The 14,026-nt window shown below is 38.2% G+C and overlaps 1 protein-coding gene across 1 annotated transcript; it reads right to left on the bottom strand.

Annotated features, from left to right (window-relative positions):
* Nucleotides 1–6,364: 6,364 nt before the first annotated feature.
* On the bottom strand, nucleotides 6,365–13,182 carry LOC149410578 (uncharacterized). Its single transcript, XM_089647804.1, has 3 exons — nucleotides 12,898–13,182; nucleotides 10,534–10,639; nucleotides 6,365–8,950 (listed from the first exon to the last, which is right to left on the bottom strand). Exons 1-3 carry the CDS (start codon nucleotides 12,903–12,905, stop codon nucleotides 8,027–8,029), a joined length of 1,038 nt encoding a protein of 345 aa, XP_089503930.1. The 5' UTR covers nucleotides 12,906–13,182; the 3' UTR covers nucleotides 6,365–8,026.
* Nucleotides 13,183–14,026: the final 844 nt, after the last annotated feature.

The raw sequence follows: 14,026 nt of genomic DNA on the forward strand, positions 1-14,026 counted from the left end.
GCTAGGTGAAGAGGAGTGTTACCATCACCGTCTTTGGAGTTTACATCGGTATTAGCCTGCAGGAGCATCTCCACAATTTCGTGATTAGCGACAACTAAAGCTAAATGTATCGGTAACTGCTCACCTTTGGCTTTCAAGTGAACACTGGCTCCGTGTTTCAGCAAAACCCTGACTACTTCCGGATTGGGATAATTGATGCTGAGATGCAGTGCGGTACGGGAATGTATATCTTGAGCCCCGATGTTTGCCCCCATTTTGATCAGAAATTCCACAGCCCGCTTTTTGCCACACATTGCGGCTAATAGGAGAGGCGTTCGTTTCTTGCAGTCTGTTGCCTCGAGACTACTCCCTTTCTCTAGCAAGTAACGAATGATGTCTATATGATCTCCGCATGCCGCAAAATGGAGGGCGGTATTGCCTGAGCTGTCTGCACGGAGAATATTCGCCTTCGAATCAAACAAGAGGGAAACCATGTCAAAGTGCCCATTATAGGCCGCCAGGTGTATAGGACCTAATCCATCCAGAGTCTCCGACCCCACGGCAGCCCCGTGTTGTATCAACAAGGCGGCCACTCGTGTGAACCCCCCCTGCGCGGCACAATGCAGGGCAGTCATTCGTGTACTGCATTGAGTTTTATGAACACGTGCCTTGTGTTCAAGCAAAACGGCAACTACATCTTCCCGCCCCACCCGAGCTGCTACATGCAAAGGAGAAAAGTCATCTAAGCCGGCTGCATTCACATCAGCACCATTTGAAAGGAGAGCTTTTACTACATCACAGTGTCCATTCTCCGCAGCCATAAGAAGTGCCGTTGCTCCTATATCATTTATGTGATTAACATCTGCCTTCTTACTGAGTAGATATCTGGTCAACTTAACATAACCACACTCCGCAGCTGTCATGAGTACAGTCTTTCCTTCAACGGTCTTGTCGCTGTCCACATGCTCCTGTGGGTCAAGCAAGGCTTCAACTACAGCGCGGTTGTTGCTCTTTACAGCGTAATGAAGAGGAGTTAGAGTTGTTTTGTCTCTGGCTCTTTTGTCAGCGTGGTGTGTCTGCAGTAGTCTCACAGTCTCCAGGTGACCACATTGGGCTGCCAAGTGCAGTAATGTTCTCTTGTCATTATCTACTATGTGAATAGGAGGCTTTTCTGATAGGAAATGTTCTAAAACAGAAAACTGGCCCTTAGAAGCAGCTACATGTAGAGGGGTCTGACCAATGACATCAGGTGTGAGAAGATGAACTTGGTGACTGAGTAGATATTGCACTACTGCAAGGCTTCCTCCCTTAGCAGCGTAATGCAGAACTGTGCGAGAGTTGATATCGACCCCTTCCATATCTGCTCCTGCATTAATAATTCGCTTCAATTCTTCCAGATTTCCCTTCTCCGCAGCGGCAAACATGTTTTTCTGATTGATGACAGTTATATTGCTCAGGTTGCTCAATTTCTGAATGCTGTAGTTGTGCTGTGGGAGGTTGAGAGGTTGGACATCTATGGTTGGAGTAGAACAGATGCAGTGGGTGATGGCCGTGAGGGCTGTGGGCACCGAGGGTGTCACAAGTTCCAGCAGCGGCATCCCTTGATCCAAATATTTCCTTAGAATATCTCCCCTCAACAGAGGACAGGGCAGGTCTAGCAGGAAGTCCGCATCGGCCAGTGGAAGTGTCGATAAGATATCTTCAACTAAATACTCTACGGCTGGAACTTCCTTAGAAGAACAGCTGTCTTTGTTATGGTCTACAATGTTTCTCAGTTGCGACACTTTGTCCTCCATATTGCGTTCTTTGCATTCTAGGTGTAGGCTTTTCACTTTTAAAATTGTAGCTTCCGAGTCTGGGTCGAACGGTTCCCGATTGAATAGATTCAAATAGATTTGGAAAAAGTTATCATTTCCCGATTCGAAAGCGGAGACAAAGCAAAGCTGAAAAAACACATCTCTTACTACCATCAAACTTTTCATCAGATCAGGCTCGGGCTCTAAAAGATTGTTCTTAGCTCCCACCGCTAGAATGGCGGCTTCCATCACTCGTTTAGTGAGAGCGATGACAATCTGGTATACGGGCGGCGGCCCCCGGCAGATGTTCTCCAGGACATTGGCAGCCTGGACACTGATGATACCGGCGTGGACGGACCGTCTATCCGGGGGGCGATAATTGAGAACCATAGCGACAGCTCTGCGGTAATTGGTAGGCAAGTCATCCACATCGTAATATGGAATATTAATATTCTGGTCACAAATTTTAAACACCTCTTCAGTATCGAAACCCCCTTCGACGATCTTGTACTTGAAATCTTTGTAAATCAAGTGTACCCCCTTGTGCTCGCGAGCTTCTCGCAGGAGTTCGTTGTGATCCACTCCGTTGAAGATCCTTTGTACATTTTGCCAGCAGCATTCTCCGGAGGACATTTTAGTAAGGAATTCTTTGATGACGTGCATCTTTTTACAGAAGATGATATGGTTGAGGGCATAGGTGAATTGCTGGAAGAAGTAGCGGATGGAACCGGGGGCTCTGTAGGGGCCCCAGCAGGGGGCAACCATGGACACCAGGCGGTGGATCTTCGGAGATAGTCTGTTACTTTTCAGGGTTCTGGAAACAATGGCATAAATCCAGGTTAGTGTTATACAGTGCCAATGGTGTGCAGAATCGATATTTGGAAGAAAATTAATTTTACAATAAATTATTATTCAGTCAATGATTATATAAACAGATTCTAGTTAAAGTAGCAAAACTATGATCAAGCATTATATATGTGAAGGGTACACAGGGACACATCAGGTCAACCCACTCTTTTTAGAAATCAAACAATCCATTTGTGATATATTGCAAGCTACAGATATGAATGGTTTAAAAGCAGTTTGATTAACCATCCCGTACTGGAGGGTGATAATGCACATCCACCAGTGAGAGTTTTGTGCTATATCTTAGTTGTTTTTTTAATAATTTAGGGTATCCTACAAAAACTATTTTCAATTGATCTGCATCTAAAAAAATTTACCGTTACTGTTTTTAAAGATATTAAATCTATCATGCTAAGCATAAAGAGCGACTTCAAATTTATAAACTGAGAGTACTTATATTGGGTGATTAAGTAAAAAATACCTATTTTTAATTGAAATATTTTTTTGAGATTTTTTTTATTATGATGCCATGTGAAGATATTGTCCCAGAGATGGAATTCTGACCGGAGAGGGCAAAAAGAATATTAAGAGTCACGATATACGGGGGACCCCAGTGAACCCCTTATTTTTACCTTCTCACCGTTTTATGTAGTTAAAAGCAGTTAACAACGCGACTTTTCAAATATTTGTTTTGTTGTAAATGTTTTAATTTATCTGTTTCCTTGTAAGTAAGAAAGTAAGTAGAGTGAACACTTATTTTTAACTTTTTGTAAACAAAGTTTACATACATTATAGCACACTTATTTGTTATTTCTTTGAGCATAAAATTATTATTACTCACCTGGCAATTTGCTGAACAGCCCTCTGTATAGCTCCCTTGCCTTCATCTTCCTCGTACTCGGCTAAAGAAACTATCTCCGAATACGTTTTCAGTCTCTCCAAATACACGGCATCACTGATTCTCCAGTAGTCCACCTCCAGCTGCTTCATGGCCGCCGGCTCTCCCAAACCCTCGCTCCTGTGTCCGGCTGGAATTGCAGAAAACACAGCCAAATACTGCAGGATCTTCTCTTTATCCACAATGTACCGGAAATACAAATTCATATCGCAGACTTTGGTATAGCTCAACACTGTAGTGGTCAACAACAGTTCTAAATGAAGCCATGAAGGACCCCATTTCAAGCTCTTCCTCAAGATATAGATCTGCTGGGCTAAGACTCTGCACAGGTATATGAAGCGCCAATCCACCTCCTCCGCACCTCTGTACTCCTGGATCAGGGTGCCCATCAGTTCCATCATCACCTCGATTCGTTCAAAGTAATTATCCGCAGTTTCCACGCCCCAAAACAAGCGTCCTCCCAGTTTATTTGTAGCCACAATCTCCATCTCTTCAGAGAGTAATACATTCTTAACTCTCAATTGCTCCAAAGCGTCTGCCAAGTAATGCAAGTCATCAGGAGCAGTTTTATTCAGCAATTCTTCAAGTAGTTGCGGATTATTGGAGCGAACGGCATAATAGAACGCCTCGCACTTTCCTTTTTCTGACATGCCACTACAATTAATTAAGAACTTCAGAATTCCGCTTTGATTGTGCGTTCCAGCCAAAACAATCAGTCTCGTATTATTTAAGAAATCACATGGCTTCGAAACGTCGCATTTTGCGGCTTGATCGCGTAAAGCGATAAATTTTTCAACACCATCTAAATCTCCGGTGCACACTGCACGTTCAATCACAGCAGTAATTTCAGAAAAAACATTCTCAGCTTCGTTTATTTCTAATCGGGAAATTGCTTCGATAATTTCATCTTCTGATTTGTCGACAAGCTCGGTTACATTTTCAAATAAGCCCATTTTCACTGTCAATATATAAAATCCCTTGTAACCTACCCCCAATCAACAAACCTTGTAATAAGGACTTTCTATTTAATTATCTTTTGGTCAAATTGCTTAAAATAAAACTTTAAAACGTACAAAATTAAAATCACACTTATAAATTCACCATTTTGGTACCACAAACGAATATTGCGGGTATGAAACCATACCAACCATACCCTCCTACTCACTATTATTGTTACCTTCACCTTATACCTACAAATAGAATAAAACAAGACTCAAATCATAGCTATTACTCTTGATTTTATTTATCATTCATAATAATTCCGAGATCTGTATTCAATCAAATTACATACAAAATGCACAAAATAAGTCTTATTTTGTAGCATAATAATAACTTTTTTTCCAAAATCAAGGTTTAATGACAAATCAATATGGAGTTAAAGCAACAGTTATAATTATATTGGCCAATAACAATAGTATGTTCAGTGCCTACCTACCTTTTACAGTTGAGTTCATCATTTTAACCTTTTGTATGCCATTGTTGCCGATCTAAAAAATTTAAAAAACATTCCTCTTAGCTATTCTGAACTACTTACAATAGTTTATTAACTATTTTTATAAATATATAAACACATTAACTGGTAAGACAGTACAATTTACAAAAACAAGTTATTACGAAAATAGAATCAGCAGGTGAATGGTGAAAATTGCATTGGCACACCAAAAGTTAAAAGATATAAGAACATGATTTTGTCTGATCCCCATATTATTGGTTTGTGATTTTTGAATGAAAAGAGCCTAAGAGTTGAAAGGTTTTAGGCAAATTAACTGGTTAGTGGCCGTGTTGACAAATGCGTCGGATTACCACCCAGGCGTCGTTGGTTCAATTCCTCTGCAAGCCGAGTCTTCCATCATTGCGCAAGCAACATTTCTGCTTAATATGATGGAAGTAGGAGTTTTCAAATATTGTCAGGTTATTCATTCACATCTGCTTTGTAGATTCAGATGTCAGGATCAAATAAAATAAATTAATATAATAGCCAATGTAAAAAGAAAATGTTTCTTTAACTCACTTTATTATATATAAAAAATAAAATCGAAAACAAATTCAGTGATTCTTGGTAAAATTAACGTAAAAATATTTACATAAACTTAAATCATAAAACAGATCGAACTCTATTAAGGCGATGCACCACGGCGTAGTATATTTGGAATCGGGAGAAATTAGGCAGTCCTTATGTAGATGGCGATAAGGTTGACATTCCTGCTTAAAATCAACAGCCCGTTGATTGATGATTTATGCAAAAAAAAAACATCACCGAAAATCATGTTTTATTTTATTTTGTGAAGTTCAGGCATAAATATTAAAATGTTTTCTATACAGGGTGTATCGGCACTAACCCGACAAACTTTAACCAGCTATTCCTTAGCACATTTGGAGTAAAAAATTTTATGGGCACTTTGCTGTCCGGTAGCATTTTTTTTTCAATTAAAAACAAAAAAATTTAAAATTTCCACACTACATCACTGTCATTGGCATTGCGTTTCGTGTTAAACAGCTGTTATAAGCAAGTGTGTCAAAAAGCGTCTTCGCTCTTTCGCACACACTAAATAATAATAGTTAAAAATGAGACGAATGGTGCCGTGCTATTTCGTTGTGACTGTAAACGTGCGCCAATATAGGTACACACGTGCATTATTCAACGGAATTCGAATAAAATATTTGCCAGATGGGTTTTCAAACTTTATCAAAGGATAAAACAGTGGTGACATGTGGTGAAAATATGAATAATAAATTTTTTATTAAAAAAAAACGTTACCGGACAGCAAAGTGCACATAAGATTTTTTACTCCAAATATGCTAAGGAATAGCTGGTTAAAGTTTGTCGGGTACGTGCCGATACACCCTGTATAAATAAAACGTCTGTATAAATAAAAATGTATGTATATGTTAGTTTTTTCAAAATCTTAAATCTCCAAAAGTTCTTCACAGATTGCTTTGAAATTTTGACACAACGTTGCATTCGAATACGCATGTGTTTTTGTATACCTATATTATATAGATGTCACAGGTAAAAAAAAACATGCATTTTTGAAAAAAACAGTGTAATCTGTTGGAAAAAGAACAAATTTTTGTTTTTCTATCTGCACAGACAGACTGATCCACAGCAACGTATGGTGGGGTACAGCTAGTTATATAATAAAACTATAACTGAAAAGAGGTTCGTAAGTAGGAGTTTTGCACTTTTTTTTAGGCCTGATACTTTATTTTTTTCTGGGCTAATAAATAGACTTAAAACTGCCTTTGAAAAATGCTCGATCATTTCAAAGGCAGTTTTTAATGAAAGCATAAAAAACACATAATTTTGCATTACTTGCTGGTGCTTCGCCTTAAAGATGTAAAGTACTTCACCCTTTTTAAGCTTATAACATTTAAAAATAATTTTAATATACACATAATAATATTCTTTACAATAATATAATGGAAACCATTTTCAAAAAAGGTTAAAAATAACAAAACATACATAATTTTATGTACAGAAAAAATCCCGTATAAATACAATATTTTCAGAATCAAACCCTCAACCTCCATATACATTGTCAGTGCTCTTTCCACTACTCTGACAGCGGAAAACATTTTTTTTAAATGTTTAAATAAAACAGCCAAATGCTGGCCATTTTGAATCAGAACTTCCAGGAGACTAACAATCATAAATTTGCAGTCAGTGGCAATACCAACATAGATATTGATGATACCAATTGATAATAGAAACAAAAAGAGATAAAGCATGGTAATGTGCCAACTGTCGCAGAGCTACGTTCAAACTACATGGTCTATCAAAGCGGCTATGCGATGAAAGTTGTATCTTTGGTGTGTAGGTTGAAATAAAGGTGAGGCGCCGTTGGGCATAGGTGCGATTTGCAGTATTATGGATGAAAAATGATGGCTAATAATGGTTCATGACCTATCTCCCTTGCATCTATTATCTATTAGGCTTTCTTTGAAACAATTTATTATTATCTGAATATTCTAATTTAATTTAGGATTTTAAAAATGATTATTATAATGAAAACATTACAATACATAAATTTTGCTCACACTCAGTATAAATATAAAAACTAATTAAAATATAGTAAATATTTAGACATGCAACCAAAAAAAAAACATGGTATCTTTAGAAGAGAAATCTGTTGACCGACTACAAAGATATCATTGTCAAACCGTAAGTGAGAATCCGGTACTCTCAAAATACATATTAAATCTCTTGACTTAACCTTAACAATGCTGGCCTTTTCTACCCAATCTTGTCGATCACTCGGCACATTTTGACACAATGTAAACAAAAAAACAGCTCAAATACTGTTAAACTTATTGTGAAATCTAATATGAGTGCACAGCAAAATGCTGCCTGCTCATTTAATAATAATGTATATTGTGTTTTGACTGAAAGTTCCAAGGATTTCATATGCAACATCTGCATATGGGATTAGTCGCCGATGGATCACGTATGCAACAGCAGCATTGAACAGGTTAACAATTCATATTAAAATCTAACATCTTTAACACTTCACAACAAACTAACTCTGACATGCGAATGTACGGTCTGATGCTTCTTCAGCAAACTCAACACCATGAAGCTATAACCGCAGTCGTCACACACAAACGGTTTCTCTCCCGTGTGGATACGCACATGCGTTGACAGGTGTTCCTCGTCGCGGCACGCATACCCGCACGCCTCGCAAGTGGGTGGGTCCGGCCCCACGTGTTCCATCTTATGCCGGTTCAGTTCGTCTATCCGCTCGCATTTATACGCACAGTTGTTACAAGTGTAAAGTTCTACATTTCGGTGCGTCAACTTATGTTTTTTAAGATGGCTCATCTGTCTGGAGCGGTAAGGGCAACGATCGCAGCCAAAAGGCTTCGCTCCTTCGTGCGTTAATTTGTGTAGTTTAAGGTTGCCTGGACGTGCGCATGCGTAGCCACATAAATCGCATTTGTACGGGCGTTCGCCGCTGTGTACTAAAAGGTGTTCTTTTAAACTTCCTTGTTGGATGCATGTGAATGGACAAATATTGCACGAAAACGGGCGCACTCCCGTGTGAGTCAGCATGTGTTTGCGGAGGTTGCTGGGCCGTGTGCAGGTGTACACACACTGCTCGCATCGGTACGCCATCACCCCCGCATGCGTAAGTTTATGCTCACGGAGCACGGAACTCCTCGTGCACGTGTAAGAACATACATCGCAAGATAATGTGCGTGGTTTGACAGCCGGGTGGAGCATACGCTGGTGCTGCTTAAGGTTCCTGGCTACCGGGGAGGTGTAAGCGCACTTGTCGCATCTCAGGATAGGCAGGTCGCCCGATTGGGAGAAGGCCAACAAGTTTTTTTGTTGGGCATAAGTACCGCTGCCCAGGAGCATGTTGTTATGCTGACCATAAGTACTGCTATCGAGCTGCAAGTCACTTTGCTGGGTGTAGGTGTCATTGTCGAGCTGCAACAGAAATGGGGTAAGATTAAAAACAATTCAACAATTTAAAAAAAATAAAACTATACAGGGTGTCCACGGGTAAAGTGCACTAACTTCGGGGGGTGATTCTACATGATTTTAGAAGAAGAAAATATAAACACCTTTTTTCAAAATTCCAACATTTAGTTAGTTTAAGGTAGTTTTTAGGTAAAAAAAAAGTTGAATTGTTTGTATGGCTAAATAAATATTCTTCTATGAAAAAATATTTTGTTTGTATGGGAAAAAAAAATTGGAATTTCGTAAGTTATTTATCTTTTTTACTTCTAACATCATGTACCAGAAGTTAGAGCACTTTACCCCCCCTCAACCTTGTATACAAGCCGTCACAATTTTATCTTTGAAAATATAATACAAGGTGTGAAGTAAAATAAAATTGAATGAAACCAAACAAGAAGGAAAAATAACAGTAAGGAATAATAAAAGATAACAATAACACTACATAAAGATTATGGAAGCAGTAAAGGGAAGTTGATAAGCTTAAAGTAAATTCTCGTGAGTATCCAATCGATCAATAAGCACTCAATGCATACAGTTTAAACATCATAAACTACGTAAATCATACTAGGAAAACCTATAAATTATAATCTTTGAAAATTTCTGGCAAATCAAGTCGAGTTATGGCAATTTTTAGAAATTTCATTGATATCTTAAAACTTCAGTAGAAAAATATCATCAGTATCATGAGTGTTGGTCAGGCAATTATAGCTGACCCAAAAAACACATACTTAGGCTCTTCTTCCACAGCGATAGGCAAGTATCCGATACTCTTGTTGTGTACTCACATCACAAACAACTTGTTGTGCACAGTCTGCCCACGTCGCTACTGACCCGCATCGTCACCAATCACGTTTGCTTTCTCTAAACGTTAAAACTAAAATGCTTTCATTTCTTACAACCAAACAGTTCATGTAGCTGTCATTTTTATATCCTGTCATTTTTTGTCGACTGTTTTGTTCCTAGCATTGATCTAATACATATTGTTACAAAATGTCTGAAACAAGTGATGACATTTATAAAGTTTAGACGACGTGAGTGGCGACGTCGCGAAAATCGCAGACTAGTTAACAAAATGTCGGAAACGTGTGCCTGTGAATGCACCTCCATACAAATGAATGGTACTTGAATCATCGAGCATTGGATACATTCCTGTGGAAGAAGGGCCTATCCCAAGTGATCTCCTTGCCAAACGTCAATGAGAAACAGCTTTTTGTTTTGCTTTATGCCTACTTCTTGTTATTAGAAAGAACAAGTGTTCACATTAACGAATTTGAATACATATTGAAGTTATTCAAAAAGTATTGCAGTAAGTTATTTTTATTATATGTAATTAACTTTAGTTCATTTTTAATATAACAAATTTTGGAAATTTTTTTTCCGATGTCGAATAACAAGTTTTAAACATGTTATATGCAAGCAATGCATCTGTGTGAGTATAGTGTTAGCATCAACTCTGGTGGTAATACCTAAACACTAATGAATGGGCCGTGACAATATTTTTACAAAATGAGTATAGACATTATGAAATCATTAACAGTTAAAAAATTCACCTCTATTTTGATATGTTTGGGAATGAAAGGTGTCCACTCCACCATGTCCTTGCAATCCCCTCCAGTCTGGGGGATCCTCTTCTTGGCTATCTGAGCACCAGCGCTTCTGCAAAGAAATCATAAGCCACATTGTTAATGCGCTCAAAACATGGATAGAAACTGACTGAGGGAGCTAGTAGTAGTTGTAACAGGACAATCCCACCCCAGGAGATACAATATGCAGCTGTTGGGAGTGGAAAGCGCCAATGGCTGTTGGAAACTTGAAGAGGATGAAGAAACGCCGATTCTATGGTCCTAATGTTCTGTCTTGGTGGGAAGAAGGCGATGATAGCTAGTAGGACCATTAACCCATTGGCATCCGAATTGTTTGGCTAAAAAATTGGCCTTCACATCCGAATTGATTTTGTACCAAAAGTTTTAAGTGCAGTGGTGTACTAAATCTTACATAACTTTTAAACTAAACATGCAAACGAAACAATCTTTTTTAATTTACTTGTGCATTGAATCAAGGTATGTAAAAAATGTATGCATTGTTTAGAAAAAAAAAAATAATATGATTAAAAGAGGATATGAAAATTTTTTTTTTTCAAAAACCAATTTTTTTTCTTCATTTTTTATAATTGGATTAAGAAAAGTTGTACATTAATCATACTTATTACCATAATATATATTTTTTGCCATTTGGGCTCTTGTTAGCCGCCCACCATGCGTTTTACGAACAAGCTTGTCAATTCCCAAACCACACGTCATTTTGAAAAAAATCAATGAAGCTGAAATATAACAAAATTTCAATCGTAAATACCAGGAAAAAATTGTATCAACGGAGTCCTGCCAATTACTACGAAATAAATGCTTAATTATCTACAGAGCGATTGGCATTTAAAATTTTAAACACAGATGTCAATAATGTATCCCTTTTTCGTTTTTAAGCCGACAGACATCAGACCCTCAGTCGTTTGATTTTAAGACACATCGCCGTACACACGTGCACTGTTTCAATGGAGAAGTCTAGTTTGGCAGGGATATATATTAATTTAAGGCCATAGACATTCAAATTGATAGATCAGCCAATCAGGGAAAGGGGAACAAACTAAGTTGCGCGGGAGGCTCTGACAGTGTGTATACAGGCAACTCGCATTGTATTATCACTATTTAGTCGTCAAAAATAAAATCTGCTCATGAATTACAAGTCCTTTTTACAACGGCAAGCAAATTGGTGGTTGCGTAAAAAACTTAACTACAAATCTCATATAAGGTAAACAAAGGTTCAGGCTTGCTTCCAAAATTGAATATTTCGTTACACTAATTAGTTAGTCACTTTTACAAATGTGTTAATATATACCTGACTCACTCATTTTTTGCGTCGCTAGGTAGTTCGTTTAAAAATGAACATTCAGATTGTGCGTAGAAAAGTCTCACAATATACTGCGCTGCAAACCTTTGCCTTACTTTAGCGCAGGGTCTGGTTATTTCAGCGAGAAATGTATTACTTAAAGCATTCTCGAACCCTCCCGGTGCCAAAAATATGGTCACTTTGATTGCCTCCAGTTTGTCGAAATGATACCCAGATTTCATGTAAGAGCAAGTATATCAATTTGGATGTCTATGGTTAAAACAGCGTTAATGTTGTATTTTAATTAAAATCACAAATATCGATTGCTTTAATTATGAAATTTCGAAAAATCTGGGTTAAAAGTAAATTTGTTTATTCACTAGATCCATTTGCATCGTGATGAAATTAGTTTAAAAAAAAATCAAATGCCATTTTTAGGAAACTGTGATTGTCTCCTAATAGAAATCGGCCATCTATATGGTGCAAATTTCCTATCTTGATAAAAAGAAGTCGTGTCTCCCCCGGGCCTCGATTCTCGACGAAGTCATTCCACTCAAACGAGTGGTTCGACTCACTCATTGTTCGAGTGGAATGACTTTTGGCATTTGGTGTATGTACCTTTGACGAGACTCAAGAATAAGAACGTCGACCAATGTATGTACTTTCAACGGCGATTGCGAGCAGCCTGGATTGGAGAATCGATACCCTGATATGAGGAGATACGTCGTGGATCGAGGAGACAACTGAATACCCAATGACAACCCAGGTTAACTGTCAGAGAATGCCGCACGAGATCCCAACTGTTCAGAGCCAGTGGGACTAGGGTATTCCCAATTGAGGAAGGTAAAGAGATGGGAATAAGAAGGTCACCTAATACGACTAACGCCACTTCAAACAAAGTTTTGATTCTGAATGGTTGTCTTTTACCGGGGCGACCCTACCACTCTTTTTAGATTAACAATGTTTCGTAATTGGATAATTCAATTATCAAAATATTTATATTTAATTATCATGTTTGTGATTTTTCTTACCCGTCCATTTATTATCCGCTAAGCGTGTAGCCCAAACCTGACCGTGCAAATTACACGAATAAAAACTTCTATATTACAACACGAACTAAAATGTAATAGAATAAAAGATAACCACGATTCTTGGGGATCTAATTATTTAAGTATAAACCAAATCAAGAAAAGCTCTCAATAAATATATTTATTGACTGAATTTAGCTATTACGGTAACGAATAGCCACAAAACTTAAAATATGGTAAAGTTCTGACAGATCAGAACATCTGTCACTTATTTTAATTGCGCAAAATGGCGGAAGTAGATTCGAAAACAAAAACATGTCCAAACAGGCTAGCCACAAAAAAAACTAAAAATTTCAAATCAAGCCAAATGACTTCTTTCTGACTAGCGCCTTTTTTTAATTTTTGTTACTTATTATTACAAAGTTTTATATTTTCGTGTGTTTGAGGATACCATGCGGTGTTGCGCTTCCTCCTTCTTGAACCATCTAAAGGTATAGTCGGTATAGTTATCAGGGCATATTATTAATGTAATACAAATGATGGACGTGAGTGGTTTATTTATGTTGTTATAACTCTACTTAAGGGAAGTTAATAATTAATATTATTCATGTAAAAGAAAAGGAGGAACGAGTAAAAAAAGAAATTACTTAGTTACAAAACACTCTTAAAATTTATTTAATAAAATGTATAAAGAAGGGTTAGTCTTAATCTAGGCTTAATGATAGTTCTTAAAATTAATTCTTAAAACTAATTGTCCTTTTTCTTAATCCTAAATTATCTTCATTCACTGTCTTAAAAGTTGGGTCACGTTACGAGATAATTATGCAAAAATTGTGCAGACACTTCCCTTTACGATGATTCTGGAATCACGGATCTCCACGTTCGCACTTATCACCGACGCACACAAGCGGCAACTTGGGTTGGATCCGAAGGGCGGAAGCTGTTCCACCTGGGCCAAGGCTCCGAAGGGCGGAGTCGGCAGGCAGCGAATTCTGAGTGGGCAGCTTCTGGGTAGGAAAATCCTCGGCACCGCTCCAAGGGGGAGAGCAGGAAGTTTCTCGGCGGAGGCGAGACGGTAACTTCTGCTAGGGCAGCTCCCTGGTCGGAAGTGCCTCGGCGCCGCTCCAAGAGG

Source organism: Hesperophylax consimilis, chromosome 27, assembly GCF_061612785.1.
Source record: "Hesperophylax consimilis isolate HC1 chromosome 27, BYU_Hcon_1.0, whole genome shotgun sequence".
NCBI classification, from domain to species: domain Eukaryota; kingdom Metazoa; phylum Arthropoda; class Insecta; order Trichoptera; family Limnephilidae; genus Hesperophylax; species Hesperophylax consimilis.